General features: G+C 41.1%; 1 protein-coding gene across 1 annotated transcript in view; it reads left to right on the forward strand.

Moving 5' to 3' along the window:
* The window catches only part of LOC130906329 (gastrula zinc finger protein XlCGF57.1-like), a 91,770-nt gene that overhangs the window by 62,111 nt on the left and 5,082 nt on the right, over window positions 1-24,577 (forward strand). Inside the window, exon 5 of the mRNA XM_057820545.1 lies at window positions 80-180. Within this exon, the coding sequence (XP_057676528.1) occupies window positions 80-180 (101 nt within the window). The remainder of the gene's footprint in view (window positions 1-79; window positions 181-24,577) is intronic.

Below are 24,577 nucleotides of genomic sequence, written 5' to 3' on the forward strand. Positions count from 1 at the left end.
TGTCCCCATTGTTAAAAGGGCAAATCTCTAAAGCAGCACGGTTTGTTTATCTCAGTCCATGATGCGTTTCTGTCCGCAGCCGTCAGACAGCGGCGAAAACATCAATATGATGCCAACACGATGGCAGACATCATCAGACGGAGACTACGAAGCTCGTCGCCACGGTCGCGCAGGATGAAGGTGAGCGCAACAACAGGTGTTGTGCCGAAAAATAGCCGCCCTGCATGAAATGTCCCCCCTGACGGGAGCGCCCACACGGAAACGACTTTCTTGTACCGTGAATATGTATTATTTTACTCTGCTTGAACTAATAAATGTCATACCTGTGTGATTGTCATTGGGATATGGTCGTGAAAGCCTGTAGACTAATTTCTGTTCAAAGATGGTTATGTGGCCCAGTCCACGATTTGTTAATAAAATACAGTACTAATATTTTGTGTAATTTAATTATTTCAAACTGATCTGTAACTGTAATGCGTCCATGAAAACATTTGAGCGTTATAAATAAGCATTCCCGTCAGGGGGGACATTTCACGTGGGGCAGCTATTTTTCGGCACACACCAGCCCGTTGTTGATCAAGTTTCATTTTACAATCGTGACAATGGTGACGCTCAGCTGACCAAATGTCGGCTTATTTTCGGGCCGGTGCCGATTTTGGGTACCCGACTCCTCATCGTGACATAAACTGGAGTATGATTGGAAATTTTGTTGTCTCGGGACGAGCTCTGATGCACGTAATAATTGACGATTTATAGACCCCAATCACCAACGTCACACAATCACGTGATCGCTGTATTGTGCCGCCATATTGTCCGTCATTGTGTATCGGTATTGTCAATGATCGTAGTTTCTAAAGGTGGATTTTATGGACGCCCCGGTGCTTTCAGACGCTGTAAACTCATTGGATGAGTTGCATAAAAGCCGTTATTTGGAAAAGTTTCAGTCGATCCAGTCGCCAGATCCATATTTGATGCCCAAAACGATGTTTCCTCCCGTCCGGTGTTGTGCCGAAAAATAGCCGCCCCGCGTGAAACGTCCCCCCTTGTCGGGAGCGCGCACACGACACTCGCACAGCGATACACTACAGCGATTATACTCCAAATTCCTTCAGTGCTCGCTATCATTATTTGCTTTGTCATTGAGCCTGTAAAGAAATGAACTTAAAACAAGTTAAAAGAAGATACTTTGGCGTGATAAAACAGTTTTTCCTTACCAATCGAAATAACAGAGCCTCTCCATACCAATCGTTGGACACGTAAACGACTATCTTTTACTGTGAATATGTATTGATAAATGTTATGTGTTTTAAAGAGCATACGACAGGAGAAAAAAAGTCTTAAATGGCATTATTATGTGAATTAGAATCATATTTTGAGACGATTTGACTATATACAACAATTTAGCAAAACGCAGATGATGAGAAATGAGTCTTTTAATCTGCCGGTTAGCCACGCCTACCATTATAGGGCTTTAGCGTCCCCAACAGGTGGATGACGTCAGCGGTAGACTGTGCTCATCGGTTTTACTATTCAGCCCATTGAGGGGGAATTATTCAGAACGAGGAAAACGTGACGAAGAGAGCCGCAAAATGTCATTGTTTCAGTCTCTCTACTACAATATTTTTACAGGATATTCTTTTTATCCAAGTATTTTCCCCCAATAGCTATATAAATGGCTTGAGAAGCACCAGTCAGCCCGTCGAGGGGGAACTATTCACAACGAGGAAAACGCGACGAAGAGAGCTGCAAAATGTCATTGTTTCTGTCTCTTCAATATTTTTACAGGATATTCTTTTTATCCAAGTATTTTCCCCAATTGCTAAATAAATGGTGTTGTGGACTGACAAATATGCTCTCAATTATTTCCTGTTTTACTTTGAAGGACCCGTTCCAACTTCCGGTTTGTCAGTTGTGTGTGTTATGTTACTTTATAAATAAAACTTGTTCCAGTTTTTGCAAAGCAAGAGACGTGTCACGCATTTTTTCCTCCGTTAAATATATAACTTATCCAGCCAACTTTGAGGGGTAACACGTGGGTATACTGCATAAGTAAGCCGCTGACAACAGGTTATGGGCCCAGGAACCCCCAAGGACGGCTGAAGATAGTTTGGAGCCGCTGAGAAGAGCGACGAACTGCGAACTCGGCGAAGAGGTTAGCGTTGCTTAGCTTTTAGCTGCTAACAGTGCTACCTCGGGGTGCTACCCTGGGCTACCGTAGAAGCTATAGAGCGGCCAAGCCACGGGTCAAGCAGATGGTCACGTTTAACTTTTAACGGAGATGAGAAACAATATGAGCTCTGGGAAACAAAATTCTTGGCCTACTTGCGGCTACAGGGGCTCAAAGAAACAATTTTGAGTGAAAATCCGCAGTTTGATGACGATGATGAAGAGGCTAAGGACGAGGAGCAGAATGAGATGGCCTATGCCGAGCTGATCAAGTTTTTAGACGACAAAAGTCTAGGCCTGGGCATGCGCGAAGCTGCAGATGATGGGAGAAAAGCCCTGAGGATGCTTTGAGAGTATTATGCAGGTAAAGGGAAACCTCGCATAATAAACCTGTATTCTGAACTGACAAGTCTACAGATGGGAAGCAAGGAAAGCGTAACAGATTTTGTGATCAGGGCAGAGACTATCATCACGGCGCTAAGAAATGCAGAGGAAGTCATGAGTGATGATCTACTCATAGCAATGGTGTTGAAAGGACTTCCAGAATCCTTCAAACCTTTTGCAGCTCATGTGACACAGAGTGAAGAAAAGCTAACATTTGCCGACTTTAAAACTAGACTGCGATCATATGAAGACACAGAAAAACTCTGCGCTCAGGTGTCAGATAATGTAATGAAAGTGAACGTGAAAGATACCACTCCAAGGAACGACGACAAAAACAAAACGGCGGATATGGTGTGCTTTAAGTGCGGTGTGAAAGGGCACAAAGCAAGAACATGCCAAAGAAGACAGTGGTGCAGTTATTGCAAAAGTTCAACGCACAGAGATGCAAACTGCAGACGTCGACCGAAGAGTGAACAAGCTAGACAAGCGGCAGAGGGAGAGAGCAGCAAGTCGTATGCTTTCTTGACCAAGGACCGGGAAGCAGACATCATTCCAGGACGTGGTGTGAAGATGAAGGGCCTAATGGTGGACACGGGTGCTACTTCCCACATCATCACAGATGAGACGAAGTTCAAGAGCTTCGATGAGACCTTCAAGGCTGACACACACTGTGTTGAGCTGGCAGACAGAACCAAGTGCCAAGGCGTGGCGAAACGGCGGGGAGAAGCAGAGGTGATCCTCATCGACAGCAAAGGACATCACCATCCAGCAACATTGAGAAATGCACTGTTCATCCCTTCATATCCACAGGACATTTTCTCTGTGATGGCTGCAACAGCAAGTGGAGCGACAGTAATTTTCAATGACGGAAAGGACATGGTGAGAATGAGTGATGGTACTGTATTCCCTATCAATGTGCAGAACAATCTTTACTACCTATCTACAGCAGACGAGGGTAATGACAAGTGCAAAGGTTGTTTTGATTTGCAAACATGGCACGAGATTCTCGGCCATTGCAATTACAGTGATGTGCAAAAGTTGACAAAAGTGGTTGATGATATGGTAATCAAAGGGAAATGTGAAAAACCTGTATCACCATGTGAAGTGTGTATTCAAGGGAAGTTTGTGCAAACCAGAAACAGAGAGCCGGATGCAAGAGCAACAGAGGTGTTTGGCTTAGTGCATACAGATCTAGCAGGACCTATAGATCCCATTTCTATAGATGGACACAGATTTGCAGTGTCGTTTACTGATGACTTCTCCAGTACAATTTTTGTGTACTTCCTCAAACACAAGAGTGATACAGTGACTGCCACAGAAAGCTTTTTAGCAGACACTGCCCCCTATGGGAAGGTTAAGTGTGTTAGATCGGACAATGGTACTGAGTTTATGTCCAAAGAGTACCAAGAACTTATGCGTAAACATGGCATTAGACACGAAACCTCAGCACCATACTCACCACACCAAAACGGTACAGCAGAGAGAAACTGGAGGACTTTATTTGACATGGCTAGATGCATGTTACTTGAAAGTGACCTACCCAAAACTTTGTGGACTTATGCAGTGCAGACAGCAGCAGTGGTCAGGAACCGATGCTTTAATAATCGCACAGAGCAGACTGCTTACTTTATGTTGACTGGAAAGAAACCAAATATTTCACAAATGCAAAAGTTCGGTGCTGTATGCTATGCATACAAGCATAACAAAAAGAAACTTGACTCTAGAAGTGAAAAGGGAGTTTTCATTGGATATGACAAAAATAGCCCAGCTTATTTTGTTTATTATCCAAACAGTGAAAAAGTACTAAAACACAGAATGTTGAAATTTGTGACAAAGCCATCTACACAGCAACCAATCTAGACAGAAATGAGCTCAGATCAGGATGATAGTGATGATCATTTGGACTCTGGAAGAGCAGACAGAAAGACATATACAGTGGAAACAGCGCAGGATGATGCAGAAATGGGCAACCCTGTATCTAACATGGTAACACAGCCGAGCAGTGCAGACAGTGTGAGACAATCAACTCGAGTCAAAAAGAAGCCTAGTTACCTAAATGATTATGTGACTGATGATGATGACCAAGTGTTTACTAACATTGACTACTGTTATAGACTGGCGTGCGACGTACCACAGACATTTAAAGAGGCAAAAAGTTCACTTAATGCTGACAAATGGACCTAAGCTATGGACAAAGAGATTGAGTCATTGAAAGAAAACAACACTTTTACCCTAACAGAGCTACCCCAAGGAAAGTGTGCAGTGGGGGTACGTTGGGTTTATGCATTAAAACGAAATAAGGATGGCACGGACAAATATAAGGCTCGTTTCTTTGCTAAGGGCTACAATCAAAAACATGGCATAGATTTTAAGGAAACATTTTCTCCAACAGCAAATAAGTCAAGCGTGAGAGTACTAATGCAGAAAGCGGTTCAGGAAAATTTGGTACTCCATCAAATGGACGTAAAGACAGCTTATCTTCATGCACCCATAGATTGTGAACTCTATGTAGAACAACCAGAGGGTTATGAGGTAACAAGTACTGAACAGAAGCTTGTGTGTAAACTTGAAAAGTCACTGTACGGCCTTAAACAGGCAGGTCGTAATTGGAATCTGATGTTACATTCTTACTTGATTGACAACGACTTCATTCAGAATGAAGCTGATCATTGTGTCTATTTCAAAGAAAACTGAAATGACAAAGTCATAATAATAATATGGGTTGATGATTTAATCATAGCTGCTACTGATGAAGAAATAATGCAAAATGTGAAAAACATGCTTGCAGCTAGATTCAAAATGAAAGATTTGGGAAAACTGACACATTTTCTGGGTATTGATTTTGATCAGTCAGAAGAGTGTGTGAAGATGTCACAAAAAACCTACGTGGAAAAGTTACTTGTGAGATTTAACATGGAGGATTGTAAAGCTAGAAAAACACCATGTGAACAGAAATCTGACTACTCTGATGATGCAAAGCCACTAGACAATGTAACTAAGTATAGAGAAATGGTTGGAAGTTTCATTTACTTGTCTATGTGCACACAGCCTGATTTGAGTGTTGTAGTTAGTAGGTTATCACAGTCATTTACAAATCCCACTGAAGAGCACTGGGTAACTGCCAAACATGTACTGAGATATCTGAAAGGTGCTACAAACAAAGAACTATGCTACCGAAAATCTGACAAACTACAGATACAAGCCTACAGTGATGCCGACTGGGCAGCAGATGTTACTGATAGACGCAGCACAACTGGCTATTGTGTATGTCTAAATGAAAGAGGTCCTGTTGTGTCATGGAAAACCAAAAAGCAGCAAACTGTGGCATTATCGACTTGTGAGACTGAATACATGGCACTAGCTGCGACTATTCAAGAATGTTTACATTTGACCCACCTACTGAATAGTATGAAAACATGTGGGCATTCACCTGCCAAAGTGTTTGAGGATAACCAGGGTACTATAGCTCTAGCAAAGAATCCTGTGAACAGGCAGAGGAGCAAACACATTGACATTAAGTACCATTTTATTAGGTCTACTGGCAAGGTAGACCTACAGTATTGTCCAACTGAAGTGATGCTTGCAGATGTTATGACGAAACCTGCATCACAAATTAAGTTGTCGAATTTTTCCAAGTTGTTATTTGGGTCATGAGTATTTTATTTATTTTTGATGTAAAGTTACAAGGATGTCAATAATGTGAGAGCAAGTGGGGGTGTTGTGGACTGACAAATATGCTCTGAATTATTTCCTGTTTTACTTTGAAGGACCCGTTCCAACTTCCGGTTTGTCAGTTGTGTGTGTTATGTTACTTTATAAATAAAACTTGTTCCAGTTTTTGTAAAGCAAGAGACGTGTCACGCATTTTTTCCTCCGTTAAATATATAACTTATCCAGCCAACTTTGAGGGGTAACACGCGGGTATACTGCATAAGTAAGCCGCTGACAACAAATGGCATGGTCATGACAAATAACAGTCTTGTGCTAAATGGAATATGAAATAATAAAAATGCATTTATTCAGGACGACATGGCAAAATTACTCCATAATGGTCAAAACTGTCGACTTCACCTTTACTGTCGCACTTCCCGAACGATATTTTATGACACCTAAATCGGACATTTGTCATTTCCCTTCCCCGGCTTCGGAGAATGTAAATAAACCAAAAGGCGTGACTGCTAGCCGACATGCTAACCCTAACAGACTGATGTTTCAAAGTCTTCGAAGCGGAAAATCACACATAACGAGCCTGGATTTATTGACATGACGACTGGGTTGTCGCTTGTCTTCGCGGATCGGCAAACTGCCCGGCGGAGAGCAATTTACAGTTCGTTCCCCAGAGGAGGGTGGCTGCAGTTGTTGTGCCGCTAACGTGCTGCTAATGTGCGTGAGTAGAGCTTTTTACATGCCTATCAATGAACAAACGTAAGTAGTCCTTTATTTAAAGAAAGTTTTTAGTGTTTACTTTGTAGTCGCTGTATTCGTATTTGACATAATACAAAACAAGATGTTTACTCACTTCCTCGTAAGTCCAATGGTCCCACAGTAAATATCCACGGTGAATGGGAACCTTTTGAAACTCCAAAAAGGCGCATACGCCTCTCCCTCATACAGAATGATTTTTCTGCTGCCGTTTGTTTGGCGTGATGCGAAAAATAAACGTATTAATCCGCGAAATCAGCTGAATCCTTCGTCCTCTTACACAACAGTACGCTGTATAGTGAAGAGGACGTCTTCTACCGTACACGTCACAGCGCCCTCCTCCTCAATGCAAGACCGAAGCCGGAAGTCACTCATTTTCCTGGCACGGGATTCAAAAAACTAAATAAATATAGTGATCGCTTCCATACACATCCAAGCGGTCCATATCATTCAGGAGCATAAAATACCGCGTGTATTATGAAATAAACATGCTTTTTCGTGTCACAGGCACTTTAATAGACCCTTTTACACCCAAGTAAACAGTCAATTTCTTTTTTTTTTTTTTTTTTTTTTTTTAAAACCTGTCCTGTTCAGCTGTTTGACACAGAGAATGGAAGTCTAAGTGCCCGGATTCTGAACAGTTTTAATGTTTCACATGGAGAGTCTGACATACTCCCATTGTGATCATTCAAAATACCTTTTTATTATGACAAAGCAGCGAACAGGAAGGGATTATGGGGGGACAGAAGAAAAGAAATACAAGAGAAGAAAGAAAAGAAACACATACACAAACAACAACAAGAAATACATTTAACATCTAAACTAGTTACTAATATGCTGGTGCTATCGTCAGCGAGATGTATTTCCGGTTTACACCATGTGGGGGCCAATTGGCCAGTGAAAGAGGAGAATGGGGGTGGGGGTGTCTATAAGACTATAAGCTAAGTGATTGAAAGGGGTAGAGTGTACACAAATCAGTTCTGTGATCTAGAACCCAGTAATCGTGTGAATCTCTTATGAGTGTAAGCCCGTTGGCGACCAGCCCTACGCCGCCGCATCGCCAATCCCGGCACCGGAACCCCCAACCCGAGCATGCCCTACCACATCCAGCAGCACGCAAGCCCCACCGGGCGCGCGACAGCCACGCAGACGGGCGGAGAGACCGCGCGGGCGCCAACCCAGGGCCACGGCCCCCACCCAGCCAGCCAGGGGAGGGAGGGCGGGCGGGGGGGTGGGGGGCCATGCGCAGCCCATCCCTCCTCCCGCCGCCCAGCAAAGGAGCCACCGCCCCCCCCCCGGGACCCAGGGTGGTCCCCCGGGCCACCCGCGCGCCCATCAACCGGCCTTCAGGGATGGCAGGAGGGGACGCATCACCAACCCCACGCCTACACCCACCCCCGCCCGCCCACCCGGGCAACGAGCCACAGCCACAGCCCCCCAACCGGCACGGCACGCCACGGGACCCCCAGCGGCCCACCAAGCCCCAGGCAAGGCAGGGTCCCCCACCGGTGCAGGCGACACCCCGCTGATACACCGGCGCCCAGCCAGCGACCCGCGACGGAGCGCAGGGCGGATGCCCAGCCAGAGAAGAGAGGGGAAGGCGGAGGCAGGAGAACGCCCAGGAACTGCCACGGGGCGATGCAAGATCGGAGACCCGACCCCCCAACCCACTCCCGCGGCCGGCAGCCGAGGCAGAGGGGAGGCCACACCCCGGGAGCCACGCCATATAGAAAAAGTGTGGGAACCACCTACCACCCTATTACTGTGGCTGCCAGGTTCCCGACTGGCAGCCATCACCCAGCACCGTGATGGGGGTGTGAGGGGAGGGTAGTGCAATGTATGCATTAAAATAGGAGAGCTTGGCTTGGGGCAGTGGGACCGCAGCATGGAGTTTCTGTCCAGCCGCCCGTCCCACCGCCCTTTGCCGGAGCTCTCCTGTGGAGTATGATGTGTGTGGTGCATTTAAAAAAGGTGCAGGGATGGCGGGGCCTGTGGTGAGGAGGCAGCCGTGAGGCCCCCCCCCCCCAACAGGTCCCAAACATCCCACAGCCTTGGTGTGTGGTGCATTAAAAACGGGGGAGTCGGGCTGGGACTGTAAAGCCCCGTCCCAACTCTCCCCGGAGAAATGTATGAGCATGTAAGTGCCAGGGTGAAAAATATTTACAGTGCCGAAGTGAGAAGTGCGTGAGTTAAGAGGCAGGCTCCCGCGGGCGTGGCCCCGTCCACCAGAACCACCGGCCCCAGGGCGGAAGAAGCGTCAGGGCCCCGATCAATCCCCGCCCCAGACCACCCACGGCGCCTCCGCGACCGCCCACCCCCCTCCCACCCACCGAGCACCCACCCCGCACCCCGAGCAGGCGCCACACCAAGCGCCGGCGACCAGGGGGCGTTCACCCCACCGGCAAGGGACAGCGAGCCTCACCCTAGGCCCCGCGGGCCCCAACAGGCCCCGCCAACGACCCCACCGGCCGGGGGGCAGCCGCGGCCGTCGCGGCCTAGGGAGGCGGACAGGGCCGGAAACAGACCAAGGGGAGGGAAGCGCACCCCCCACAACCCACCCCCGGGCCAAGAGGGGCGCGCGGTATGGCACCAGAGGGCACCTCCCCGGCACCCGGTACAGGGAGACGCGGCTCCGGCCGGGCGGACCTGGGAGGGAACCATGGCTGCCGCATACACCCCCCGGCCCCCACCCCAACTCCACCCCACCCCGGCCGGCCGGGGAAGGGCCGCGGCCCCGGACCGGCACCCGCGCGGCCCCCGCACCCGCCCACGACACCAGCGCGCGCCCGACGGGACCCCCCGCACAGCCAGACGCAACCAGACAAGCCCCGGCCGAAAATCCCGGGGGCCAAGACCGGCGGCGGGACGGCCCAGGGCAGGACGCCAACAAACTCCACCTGTAAAGCTGATAGAAGAAGAGGTTTATCAAACACCATTAGATGTATGCCAAGGACCAGTGAAGTGTATTATTTACGCATAGTTCCTTAATTGTTCCAAGTCTGATAAGTAATATATAGGGTGTTCCAAAAAAAAGTTGCATATGATCCCCAGTAGCTGGAAACCAAATTGTCTATGAGTATCCTTGTAAAATAAGCCCATTGACCGACTAAACTGTGAAGGAAGAAAAATTATTTATTACATGCTGTTGGGAGTGTATAAAACAGTTCGGATTTAAACATGTCCAGTTTCCAGCTGCAGAAGGATGCATACAACTTCCCTGGACACCCCGCATACATCCATTTATGGATACATTTCTATTATTTTTGTGGCATTCCTTCGCAGGTGAGAGAGAATCCTTATTCTATGTTCATCATTCTTGCGACCGTTTCCCACTGTTGTTCATATTTGTCCATTTTATTTGTCTGTTTGGCAGATATTTTCTCTAATGTTATATATTCAATGATTAGATTTAGCCATTGGTTAATGCTAATGTTTTGTTTGTTTTTCCAATTCAACAATATTGTTTTTTTGGCTATCGTTAGACTTGCTAGTAGTGGACGGGTTTGATGGATAGAGATATTGACTGTATTCAGATCGCCAAGCAGACAAAGAGTTGGAGACAATGGAATCCTGCAGTTCAATAGGAAAGAGAGTTTCTTCGTTACCTGTGCCCAGAAATCTTGTATTGGTTTACATTGCCAAAGAGCATGAAAGTATGTATCTGAAGTATCTTCGTTGCAGCTTGTACATTTATCGGATTGGGAGAACCCCATTTTGTGCATTTTAGATTGAGTAATATGCCATCTGTGCAGTATTTTGAACTGTATAAGCTGAAGGTTCTTATTCTTTGTCATTATAAATGCATTTTTACAGATGTTGGACCAATAGTTATTATCTAATGTTACCGAAAGTTCGTTATTCCATTTTTCGATTGGTAGGCAAGTAGAGTTGTTACATGAGAGGGCTTTATATACTTTTGAAAGTATTTTTTTTTGTTGAGGATGTATATTTATTATTTTATTTACGAAAGGTGGTGAGTCTAACGTACCAGTTAGTGATGGAAATTTGCTTCTGATGGCTGCCCTGATTTTATTGTATTGAAGGAAATTGACCCCTTTGATCTGGAAATCTTGTAATATTTTTTCATATGACATGAATGTATTATCTTTAAACAAATACTGTAACTGGTTTATTCCCGTATCATCCCATGTGCTGAAATAAATAGGAATTTTATTAACTCCAAAGTCTGGGTTGTGCCAGATTGGTGAGAATTTACACGGGGCTTGTTGTGATTGCGTAATTTCCATACCTCTCCACCAGGCTTTCAAGGTACATGCTATCATTGGGTTTTTAAAGCAGCTATGGTGCTTAATACTAGAACTAATAAAGGGGAGGTTTGCCAATTGTATTTGGTTGCAGTCTGTTTGCTCTAATTCTAGCCATGACTGTTGTTCAGTGTTAAGATATAACCACCGAATAAGATATTGTATTTGATTTGCTATATAATAGTGTTGGAAATTAGGGGCCTCTAGACCCCCCCCCCTGGTTTATTTCTTTGCAATTTGGCAAGGCTAATTCTGTTTTTCTTGTTTTTAAAGTAGAATTTTGTGACGGCTGAGTCTAGGTCTTGAAACCATTTTTGAGTGGGTTTAAAGGGGATCATTGAGAACAAATAGTTTATTTGTGGTAATACTTTCATTTTGACTGTTGCTATCCGGCCCAAAAGTGAGATGGGTAGATTATTCCAGTGTGTCAAATCTTCACATATTTTTGCTAGGAGGGGTGTATGGTTTAGTTTAGTTAACTCTGTAAGTTTTGGTGAAATGTTGATTCCAAGATACTTTATATTCCCTATTGGAATATTGTGATTTTGTTTTGCAGGATTCCATGAGTTTGTTGATAAGGGCATTATAATTGATTTTGACCAATTTATAGCATAATCTGATATTTGTGAAAATGTCTTTATTAGTTCAAAAGTCTCATGTAGGGAGGATTCTGGTTTTTCTAGATATAAAAGTATATCGTCTGCGTATAAGTTAATTTTGTGTTCCGATGTGTGCGAGCAGATTTTGTCTTTTGCAATTGCTAATGGTTCAATAAATAGAGCGAATAATAGGGGTGAGAGTGGACAGCCTTGTCGAGTTCCCCTTTGAAGACAGAAACTTTGTGAAATGACCCCGTTTGTGTTTACAGTGGCTTTTGGGGCGTTGTAGAATATTTTTATCCAGCGGATAAATGGCTCACCGAAGCCAAATTTTTCCAAAACTTTGAAGAGAAAAAAACAGTTGACTTTGTCAAATGCTTTTTCTGCGTCCAAAGAGAGGATAATTGCTTTCTGTTTATAATTCTGTGCAATATTAATAAGATTTAACAAGCGTCTTATATTGTTTGTAGAGTTACGTCCTTTAATAAAGCCGGTCTGGTCTTTATGAATTATAGTGGGAAGAGTTTGTTCTAATCTAGTAGCTAAAGCCTTTGCAATAATTTTAATATCTGTATTCATTAAGGATATTGGTCTATAGTTTGCTGGTTGGGTTAGGTCTTTCCCTTCTTTTGGCAGTAGTTTGATTACTGCAGTGTTCATATTGTCTCTAATTTGACCCTTGGCACTGATTTCTTGAACCATTCTATAGAAAAGTGGTGCCAGCATATTCCAAAAGTGTTTAAAATATGATGTCGAGAACCCGTCGGGCCCCGGTGCGCGACCTTTTGGCATGTCCTTTACGGCATTCCATAATTCAGCGAGGGTAAGTGGGGTATCTAGCAATTGTTGGCTTTCTTCAGTTATTTGGGGGATGTCAAGATTATTAACGAATAGGTCAATGTCTTCATTATGATCGTTTGTCCCCGAGTATAAGTTTTTGTAGTAGCTATAGAAAGTTTCGTTAATTTTTTCTGGTGATTGTGTTATTATGCTGGCTGAATCTTGTATTGTTGTAATTAATGTTTTATCTTTGTTACGTTCAAGTTGGTTTGCTAAATATTTCCCGGATTTGTTATTATGCTCAAAATTGGTATATCGTAGTTGTTGTAACAGAAACTGAGATTTTTTAGACAGAATACTATTGAGCCGTTCTTTGGCGCTGAAAAGTTCTTTTGTGGTATTGTCTGTGGGATTATTGGCGAATTCCTCCGTCAGTTGTTTGATTTTCATTTCTAATTCGTTTTCCAGCTTCTGTTCTTGTTTTTTTTTTATATGATGAATATGAGATAATCTTGCCTCGAATTACACATTTTCCTGTTTCCCAAAGCAATGACGGTGAGATGTTTGGGGAATCGTTAAGTTCCATAAAGTCTTTCCATTCTTTCTTAACGAATGTATCAAATGCTGGGTCATCTAATAAGGAATCATTACAGCGCCAGGTTGCGTGGGGTATCGTGCGGGAGTCAGTTTTAAGGGCTAAAGAAATTGGTGCATGATCACTGATGATTATTGGATGTATTCTTGGCGAAATATTATTAATAGCGGAATTATTCGCTAGAAAAAAATCGATTCTTGAGCACGAACCATGGGCTAGGGATTGAAAGGTATATTCCCTTTTTGTTAAATGTTTTGCTCTCCAGACGTCACTTAAGCCAAAATCGTCCATATATTTCCTAATGGTTCTTGCAGTTTGTGACTGTTTAGTGAGTTTATAATTGGAGCTATCTATACTTGGATCAAGTGTAGTGTTAAAGTCCCCTCCTATAATAATTGTTGAGTTCACTGACATGTCACTCAGTTTACCAAAGATATTGTGGAAGAACTGTGTATCCTCGTTGTTTGGGGCATATATGTTCACTAATGTGAACAGTTTATTACTTATGGTAGCTTGTACTATTATGAATCTACCTTCCGGGTCTGCAATTGCACTATTTAATGTGTATGAGATTCTTTTATTTATTAATATTGATACTCCTCTTTGTCTGCTGTTATAGCTGGCTGAATACATCAAGTTAAAATTTGAGTGCTTAAGATATTTCTCTTCGGATTTGGCGAGATGTGATTCTTGCATGAAGAAGAGGTCTGCCTTTAATTTGGTGATGTATTCCATAATTTTAGTTCTCTTTGCCTGCGATCGGAAGCCATTCACATTAAATGAAACAAAATTTATATATGTCATATGCGGATATTTCTAAATATCTTAAGGAAAGTAATGATCTCAGGATGTGTGTTATAATATTTGGTCCTGAGTGTCATCAACCATTCACATTCATTGGAAGCCATACGAGTATGTAATAAATCAAATTCTAATAGAAATGAATGCAATTTTTTGTAAACCGCTTGGCATAATTCACACGACATTAAGACGTTGTTAGAAGGATTAAATACATGGGTAGCATCATCACTAAACATTACAATTTTAAAGCGTGTACTTAGTGTGTGTTTGAAAACAGCGGTGTGGAAAAGGTGAGACAAATAACCCAGAAAAAGAAAAGATATGAGCGCCAGTACAGAAATGTGTAGTGTGAGACATGCGTGACTCTTAAAGACTAAGTGATTATCATGCAACCCTGATCGGTACGTGTGCATTGTTGAAATAAAATCGACTTAATGCGGCATTGTGTACATATTGGAAGTGCTTAGGAAGTACAGACAAAGTGATTATCATGCAATCCTAATCTACACATGTGCCTTGCTCAAACAAAAAAAACACTTAATTCAGCATTATATACGAACTGGAAGTGTTTCGAAGGTACAGACAAAATAGTTATCATGCAGCCCTAATCTACATATGTGCCTTAATCAACCCAAAACAATTTAATTCAGCATTATATGCATACTGGAAGTGTTTAGGAATAGCAAACTAAGTATGAAGCATCCCTAATCTATACATATGTCTTGCTTAAATCAAGACAGTTACATTCAGCATTGTATGCATAATAGAAATATTTAGGCATTACTTATCGGTCAGAATAGCCATGGGGTGAGCACTTGGTCTCGGTATAGTTGACCATCAATGAAAAGTTTGTCAAGCGTGATAATTGCACGTTTGCCCTCTGCTCTGGACCGCTTCAGAATTGGATAGAGGATTTTCCGTCTTTCGTTGATCTCGCGCGGGAAATGATCATTCATACCGAATCTTGTTCCTTGTAATTCTCTTCCTTTGGATTTCACCAGTACTTTCTGCTGGTAGAGCTCGAACTTGGCGATTATTGGACGCGGACCGCTTCCTCTTGGCTTCCCAAGACGGTGTACCCTCGCAAACTTGATCGAATCCACCATTTCCTTGGGCAGCTTGAGAGATGTTGCCATAAATGACTTAACGAGGGCTTCTGGTTTGTCTACTGTATTTTCTTCGATGCCAGAGAAAATTACATTGTCCCTCATGCTCCTTGATTGAAGGTCCAAAATAGATTCTTTCATTATCTTGTTCTCTTTTTTCAGGGATTGTAATAGACCTGTTGTCGACTCGAAGGCGCCTTTAAGGATATCGTTTTGCGACTTGAGATATACTACCTCCTGCTGAGTAAACACGAGGCTTTCTTTTAACTCTTTAATCTCGGCTTGAAGGATTTCTAATGCTATCGATATTTTCTTATCGATTGATCCAATTCCCTCGCTAAGTGACTTTGTGTATTCGGGTGGGCTTGCTAACAACAGATCGTCGGTCGATGTAGCCGAATCAATAGAATCTGCCTTTTTACGCTTCGTCGGGAGATCACTGCGTTGACTGGATGTTGCCATGGCGTTTCCTTGATGTGTGGCGGAGTCGGAGAAAAAAGGTAAATCACGATCGTGAAAATTTTTAGGGAAAAATTAGTTTAAGTCTTCTTGAGCAAAGTTACTTGCTAGCCTAGCCAGTTGATTGCGTCATGCGTCTACGGAGTCTCGCGAGAGTAACGACGTCACAGCATGCTCCTCCCCTAGACTTCCAATCTATATAAACTCTAGTATCTATATATAATAATATAAATCTATATAAAATAAACGGTCAATTTCTAATCAGACGAAACAGAAGGCGTTTTCTGCGGGCTTTGTGTTCATCATCACACCACACTTAGCATATGAATACATTTTGCTCTGCTTGAACTAATAAATCTCATACCTGTGTGATTCTCATAGGGATATGGTCGTGAAAACCTGTAGACTAATACATTTCTGTTCGAAGATGGTTATGTGGCCCAGTCCACGATTTGTTACCAAAATAATAATAATAATAATAATAATACATTTTATTCATAACGCATTTGACATTTGAAAAACAAATCTCAAAGTGCACATTGCCATGTAAAAAAATAAAAAGACTAAGAATAAAAGAGTAAAATCAAAAACAGACAGAAACACAGATAAAATCAGAAACAAATCAGATAAAAGTAAGATAATCATATTAATATTAAATGTCATTAAAAAATACATATACATTTGTTTAAAACTAGAATTATAAAATATATAAACATTTGTTCAAAACCATTATTTAGCAGATTATGACGTGTTCCCGTCAAAATCCTTTTTTTTTTTTTTTTTTTTTTTTTTAACATAAAAATAGTATTAACCTTAATGCACCATGAAGAAGGCAAGACAGAAGATGGATCGTTTGAGCCAATTATTGGTTGCCCTTGAAAATCACAACGGTTACTCATAGTTGGTCCACCATTGCACAGTGAAAAGTATTCCCTGCTGGCTGCAACAGAACCTGTTTTAAGAGGGAGGCCCATTTCAGGTCAAGTGCTGACCAAAACGGTCCCGCCTGTCTATTTCATGCTAGGAAGGTCACCCATCTATCAAACTCGCTACAGTTACTCATACTAGGTCCACCGTTGCACAGTGAAAAACATTTCTTGCTGGCTGCAACAGAACCTGTTTTAAGGGGGAGGCCCATTTCAGGTCAAGTGCTGACCAAAACTGTCCCGCCTGTCTATTTCATGCTAGGAAGGTCACCCATCTATCAAACTCGCTACAGTTACTCATACTAGGTCCACCGTTGCACAGTGAAAAACATTTCTTGCTGGCTGCAACAGAACCTGTTTTAAGGGGGAGGCCCATTTCAGGTCAAGTGCTGACCAAAACTGTCCCGCCTGTCTATTTCTGGCTAGGAAGGTCACACATCCATCAATCTCGCTACAGTTACTCATACTAGGTCCACCGTTGCACAGTGAAAAACATTTCTTGCTGGCTGAAACAACCTGTCTTAAGAGGGAGGCCCATTTCAGGTCAAGTGCTGACCAAAACTGTCCCGCTTGTCTATTTCTGGCTAGGAAGGTCACACATCCATCAAACTCACTATGGTTGTTATCCCTGTTCTTGCCATACTCACAGATTAGAAATTCACTCTTTCAAGTTTATCCCACACAGAAAGGACATCCCCGTCACACAAAACCACACAAGTAAGATGAATAATGATTAAATCTAAAAGAAATTATAAACTAACTTCTTTCCATTAAACCCACCCCACGTTTCATTAAAGTTAATAGAGTGTTCAAAGACAGTTCTATTAATTGATCGTGTCATTATGAAAACTTGGATAACTTCTGCTTTTACAATTTGACATTTACTTATTACAATTAATGATGTTAAAATGTCCCTTATAACTTTGACTGCAGTTCATAAATGTTTAATACCTGTCTCTAACATAACCATGTCATTATAAACAATGTCTAAGAAAAACTGTATAATCTTGTACTGTATGTGTGCGGTGTGTGCTTAACCCACGTATTACCACGTTTCAAATCCAGATTGAAATTAGAAGTACTAGTACTGTAGAAGTAATAGAATTTGCTATGTGGCTTAATTTCGACCATGATAAAAATATGCTTACAAGATTATGTGTTACTTGATTAATAACTGTCTGTAAAAACAAACCAACATTAACTCTGATGTGTCACAGTTGGTACAGGGTATATCAGTGATCTTCTGCATATTTCACTGACAATATGCTGTGCATTCTAACAACAGAAGGAAATAACCAGAAGGCGTTGAAAAATATCATCTCAGCGTAGGACGGAAGACAAGATGCTATCATGACACCTGCTGGTATCGTGTTCTACCAACTAGACTCCTTTCCTGCATCTCTCCATCAACTCAGCAGTACATTGAAAGAGCACACACGCACTACATTTATCAGAGCTCACCAAGAACTGGTTGCATTTCTCCATTCACACCTGCTGACCCATTTTATGACTGAAATAAACTGCAGGAGTGCTGGAGAAAATGTCACCAAAGATTACATGAAGCTGGCTATGAACTATAGGGGAATACATCTGCACATTTTTGCTGCGTCCTTGTGCTTTTTTATGACAACATAAATCATGCTGAATATTAAAAAAAAATAGGAAAGGTGGGAAAATTGTGATAACAGGATAGAATGTGTTCACATGTAAATAAAGGGAATATTCAAATTAAATCATTTTGAAAACGTATTTTAATGGTTACACACCTTAACCAATTATTGAGTGTTTTCAGCTCCCAATTCAAATTCAAGACGTCCTTTATAGCATATCAACAACTGCGTTGTTGTTGATAATATTACATCAAATATGATCTTAATATTCTGAAACACAATTGATCATTTGTCCCTCACAATTGATCATTTGTCCCTCAAATCACCATATTTTGAACATATTGAACTCTGTAGTACTGACTAAATACAGCAAGCCCGACGACACGAATATGGCTGCTGATTGACAATGCAGAAAATCTGGCTTTCATCACCGCTTACACTGTGAACACCTTTGAGGCCCTTAAAACCTATTAAGATGCATGGAAGGATTCCAATGTTTCCCAAACGCTCTACAGAGTTGGAGGCAAACCTTACTTCCTGTGTGTAAAAAATATGGTGCACACCATGGTTTTAAACTTTTTATGCAATAACCAGAGAACATACCTGACAAAATTCAACCCAACACAGCAAATTCACTCTTTCATAGTCAGTGTAAACCAGTTCCAAAGTGCAAACATGATATGAATTCTGTTGAAGGCCGTGCATCAATAGATCTCAATGGGAACAACCAAATAGTGTAAAGATTAAGCAATGTTTCCAAACACTCCCTCTTTTTACCTTTCTCGCTAGAAAAAGATTAAGTGTAGATCTAGGGAACATTGAACATTCAACACAGGAAATGCATATCTAGAATATGGAGCTGTACATTTGGTGGAACGCCTGAAAGAGCAAGCTGCATTCCTTGAGAAAGTTCAGGGGAGAGCAACAGGATCATCTCCATCCCATTCCCACAAACTCCAAAACAATGGTTCGGTAGCCATTGAGTTGATGGAGGGCATGGTACACACGTCCAACTTGCAACTTGAAGCAACTTGCACACAGAGACTGCGATTTTATGAAATTAAGACATGTATACAAACAAAAAAAAAGAACAAGATTAGATTACAATCAAATAAATAAATTAAATATAACATGTAAGTAATGTAAACAGTGCAAACAAGTTTAACAATGAAATCAAATACTTTAAAAATTAAAATAAAATACATTCAAATAACAACAATGCCTAAACATCAAGTTCACCGTGTGCATGCAGGGCACAAGTATTCTTTACCCAATGGAGGCTTATGAACACACTGGTGGTGGAACCATCGATCACAGTTGTCACAGCAAATCTTTAAAAAGAAGACTGTTGTCAATTGGTGCACTTGTTACCATGTACAAGCAAGTAAATTTTGGCACCGTTACTTATCTTTTTCTTTGGTTGATTGATTGAATTAATTTAAAGCTGGTGGGATTTCTCATCAGAATAACTTGTTACAGTTTCCAACATTAAACATTCCCCATTAAACATTTAAACATTCTGTATGGTATGAATATACTGTACATACAGGCTGGTTTAATTTTTAATATACTGTACAGTATAATATAAGAATTGTTGTATCATGTATTTGATTTAGCCTTCCATGAAATATTGTATTATCAAATATATAATTCGAGGCCCTGTTATTACTTTATTATTGTATTATCAAATATATAATTCGAGGCCCTGTTATCACTTTATTAATTCAGTGATTATAATATTGACATAGAAATGCAATGTAATCACCAAATGCAATGTCAACACCATAACCACGATACAGATAGTCTAAGAGCTGAACAAATGTTTTGTTTGTCCTGGAGTCAGATTATTATGAAAATGTTTGATTCTCAACCTATTTTGGACAAACAGAAATTATGACTACTAGACTTAAAAGTTATTTGCCAGTTCACTGCCAAAGACTGCTGCTCTTTGGGGTTCATACTGAGAATTAACAGAAACATATTTAACAGATAAAAGAAGTGAGACCCTTTATCTGCTTGTAAATTAAATAGTGAGTAACGCACCTGGGCAGACCTTTGTCACCAGTTGTCATAATGTTTGAGTCCCATCCATTTGAGGGGTATTTATATTGATTCCTACATCACTCAATTTGGATGAAATTACTCAAAGATTTTACTGCAGGTAATCATTTCAAGCTGTTATTCAATCTTTACTAACTTCTATGAACCATCTGTAATTTTCACAATTAGCTAGCACAATAATCTTGGAAGATTTACCCATTGTGTGTCAGTAGAATCTTCAGACCCACAACAATGAAACAGGTTGCTGAGATCATCTGTTAAGACAGAGTAAGAACATTCAATTTCAATGTCCTGCGAAAATTATATATTATAATCATCTCCTATGCAGTGTAGTAAGTTTTCAGCTGAGAGTAGTTTAATGAACCGTACATCAGTGCAACAACGTTATACTTTGAGATTTCATTCATAAAAATCAAAACATTTAAATATGACAAACTGTAACCTCTGCTCAAAGGTTGTTTTGTGGGTCAAGACAAAGAAAACTTTAAGAAACACTCAACTTAACATCTGATAAAACAGCTACATACTTTCACTTTCAAGCGGATTGGAACATTGTGAAGAAAACACTGCACCTGATTGTTGAAGGAGTGATGTGGCTATATCGAGCCTCAACTTGTTGACAGCTGATTGTGTTGTCTTGATGTTCAGCTCACCTCTTTTCAAGATTTTCTCTGCACACTAAAGAGTTTTATTAGTATTGATTGATTACATGTAGTCCATGAGGATTGCAAGAGCCATGATGTAACATAACTAATATGTGACAACATATTACGTTTAACATTCATATTTCCACTCAATAACGTGTCCTACTGAAAATCCGTGATCATTACAAAACACTGTCAATGAGTTTTTTTTGTCCCCATTGTCTAATGGGTGTCCTGCTTACTCACTTTTAAGGCTGAGGCACCACAGGATGTCCTATCCTTTTGACGTTCATGAGTGAGAGTGCTGCATGTCCACCATGAAACATCGCAGCCTTTAGTCCTCATAAATGCCCTGAAATATGGAAATATTTTGTGTCAACATTACTTCTCCTTTATGATTTAACGTCCATCATTATCACTTTCCATCTGACTGTAGTGCCAGTAAAATGCAATGTTTTAAAGCATTATTTTACAGACAAATGTACCTTGTTGTGTCCAGGCACCTTTTAATCTTCGTCTCAGTTTCTCCCATTGGATCAACAAAAACGGCTCTCCTTTCATGTGGGTAGATGACCTTAGTTTTTAACATGAAAACAAATGTCATGTCGCGGTCATGAAAAGCTAATGATCCTGTTGCAGAGGGAGCTCAGAATTTATTTACAGAAAGAGTCAACACAAAAACACAATATCAGGTAAAGGTACGATCTGAAAAAAAAAAAAAATACTACCATGATAAAGAACTCATTGGAAACAAGCAATATTTGCAACATCATACATTTTTACTTCATAAATGCTATTTCAAAGAGAGATTAACTGTAATGCCAATGGCCTAAAAAGCCACTGATGCAGAGATGAAATAAGTTGCATTTCAGACATAGTCTCACCGTCAACATCCAGCGATGGGGCTCGTTTTGTATTCCCACCAGTATTTGGTATGCCATTGGATCTATCAGTAATTTTTTTGAAAATTATGCAAATTATTAGCTTTGCAAAAAGAAAAATGACATCCATGTGCATAGAGATCCACTAAGTACCCTGAGTCGCGACTTTTTCTGCTGTCATGGCAAAACTGTCAATAACTGCAGCTTTATCAGCCTTGTGCTGATTGTACTTCTTGACAATCAGGGTGAGGTAGGCATTGATCACCTATGAAATATAAAAAATAAATAAATAAATCCACTTGAAAAAGATACATAGCTCCATATAGACTGACACATTGGAAAAAAGGCATTTATTCAACATAAACGATGAATATCAAAATATTTCGCAGGCACGAAAAAATGAAGTTTTTACATCTTCACTAATAACCCGAAAAATCTTTTTTTTTTGTAATGTATTGTAATGTATCAACTCATAAAATAATGATAGAATAATACCTCACTCTCGAACTCCTGGTTCGGACCAATCTTCTTAATGTCCCAAAAGAAAAGTTTATATGGTCCAATCTTTGAGAGAAGCACATGACACTCCTTTCCTTCCCAGGCCTCACGCACATCTGCCAAAATCATAGTATATTAATCCATGTAGTCATTACCTATCATTACAACAAGTGCCGCTATAAAAAAATAAAATAAAAAAAATAAAATAGAATGAAAACAATTTTTTCAACTTTGTCATTTTAGCAACACAAGTGAGTTTTAACATAAGTTAAATGTGACTCTAATTATGATTTTCCTTTCCACAAAAACCTTTGGGTTTTGCTCATTTTTAATTGAAACAGAACAGTTCAGATCTATATTTCAACTAACTGAACTTTACTTTAAATATCCTTACATTTTTGTATTAATGTTTTTTTTTGTTTTTGCTGTCACTGTTGGTGCTGGAGAAGCTACGGTAGCTGGTGCAGGTTCAGGTTCTGGAGAAGGTCCATGAGATGGTGCTGGTGAAGCTACGGGAGTTGATGCAGGTTCTGGAGAGGGTGCAGGCAAAGGTGCTGGAGAAGGTGCAGGCAAAGGTGCTGGAGAAGGTGCATGACATGGTGATGGAGAAGGTGCAGTCGAAGGTGCTGGAGAAGGTACATGACATGGTGATGGAGAAGGTGCATGACATGGTAATGGAGAAGGTGCAGGCGAAGGTGCTGGAGAAGGTGCATGACATGGTAATGGAGAAGGTGCAGGCGAAGGTGCATGACATGGTAATGGAGAAGGTGCAGGCGAAGGTGCTGGAGAAGGTGCATGACATGGTGATAAAGAAGCAACTGGAGTTTGTCCAGGTGCTGAAGAAGAAGCATGAGGGGATGCTTGTGTAGGTGCAGGTGCTGATTTGGCCAAATTGTCAAAAGCAATATCTGAGGATTGGTTTGTTTTTAGTGGGGTTATTTCAGTTGATGTGGACTAGGCCATGGAGGACTTAATTTGGTGGGGTATGCGTGGCATTTCTTTCTGGTATATTTTGAAATGGTCAACATTAACTTTTAGAAAAACTGCACCATTTTCCGCTTGCATATCTGCATTTTCCCCCTGCAGTGCTGTTATGGTGAAAGGCCCAAGGAAGTTGGGCTCCATCTTCCCACCCTTCCTCTGCTGGCTACGGACATTCTGCCTCCATACCTGGTCACCAACTTTCAAACTTTGTTTGGGAACACCAGGCTGTTGTCTGCGCCGGGTTCTATCCTGCTGCTTCTCAACATTAGAATGGAGTATGTCTCTAATGCTGTCAAAGTGATCTACGTCCTCCCTCAGAGCTTCTCTGGCTATGACATCCTCAACGCTGCTGTCTACCTGTGAAGAACAATTATGTTATTTAAAAAATTAATATGAAAAATACAAAACATTCAACGTTTTGTGGGAGATTTTTTTATATGTCTCTTACTGTCCATCATAAAGCCTGTACCGAACAACATCAACAGAACATTATGTTGCATTTACAGACCTGCCCTTCAACTGAAACCTGCCAATACGACAGTGTGATTTTTTTCTCACCGTGAAACAGGGGCCGACTGGGACCAAAAAGCAGCCCTGGACTTTGACTCAGCCCAGCCCACAAGAATCGTTGTACGATGGGGAAACACAGACCCTCTAGGGGGGTCCGGGGGCATGCTCCCCTGGGAGAATTATATATATATATATATTATTTTTAATTCTAAAATGCATCAATTTCGTGCACTTTGAGAGAAAAATGAAGCGGCTATGAAGAACTATACATTGCATTATTATACATATACAATATAGTTTATGATTTTCTTCGCAGTATGTTAGCCATTTTCTATCAGTGCCATCTTTGCGTATGAATACTCTTTGTACAGACAGGTGTTTTGTCTTCTGAGGGTGTTAAGTAAAAAATGTGTCTAGACTGTGACTGACTTGGGGCGCTCAAAGTACTGCAAGGCTGAACTGGAATTGGATTCATCCTCTGCCTTAGCTCTATGATCAACCTGAATAAACAAATTAAAGAATTTATTTTTAAAGCAAGTTTTATGTATCCAATTCATTATAATAGCACCTATCCCCTGTGTCTATAAAACGACTTCATTGTTTATGCCATAATTAATCTTGCCACACAAATAATACATTTCAATGAAAATACAATAAACATTTCAAGACAAATCCTTTATACATAACCTTCATTGGAAAGTATTAACCAGAAAATAAAACGATATATAAATGATTAAAAATATATATCATATCAATTTAGCTACCTAAACTTTAAAGTAAAACCATTCATTTCATTAATATTTTATATTTCTTCTGAATTAATATTGCTGCTGAGTGTGCATACGTTGTTTTACAGCTAAAATATTTTTTTTGAGGAGAGGGATAG

This window comes from Corythoichthys intestinalis, chromosome 18 (assembly GCF_030265065.1).
Source record: "Corythoichthys intestinalis isolate RoL2023-P3 chromosome 18, ASM3026506v1, whole genome shotgun sequence".
In the NCBI taxonomy this organism is placed as follows: Eukaryota; Metazoa; Chordata; class Actinopteri; order Syngnathiformes; family Syngnathidae; genus Corythoichthys; species Corythoichthys intestinalis.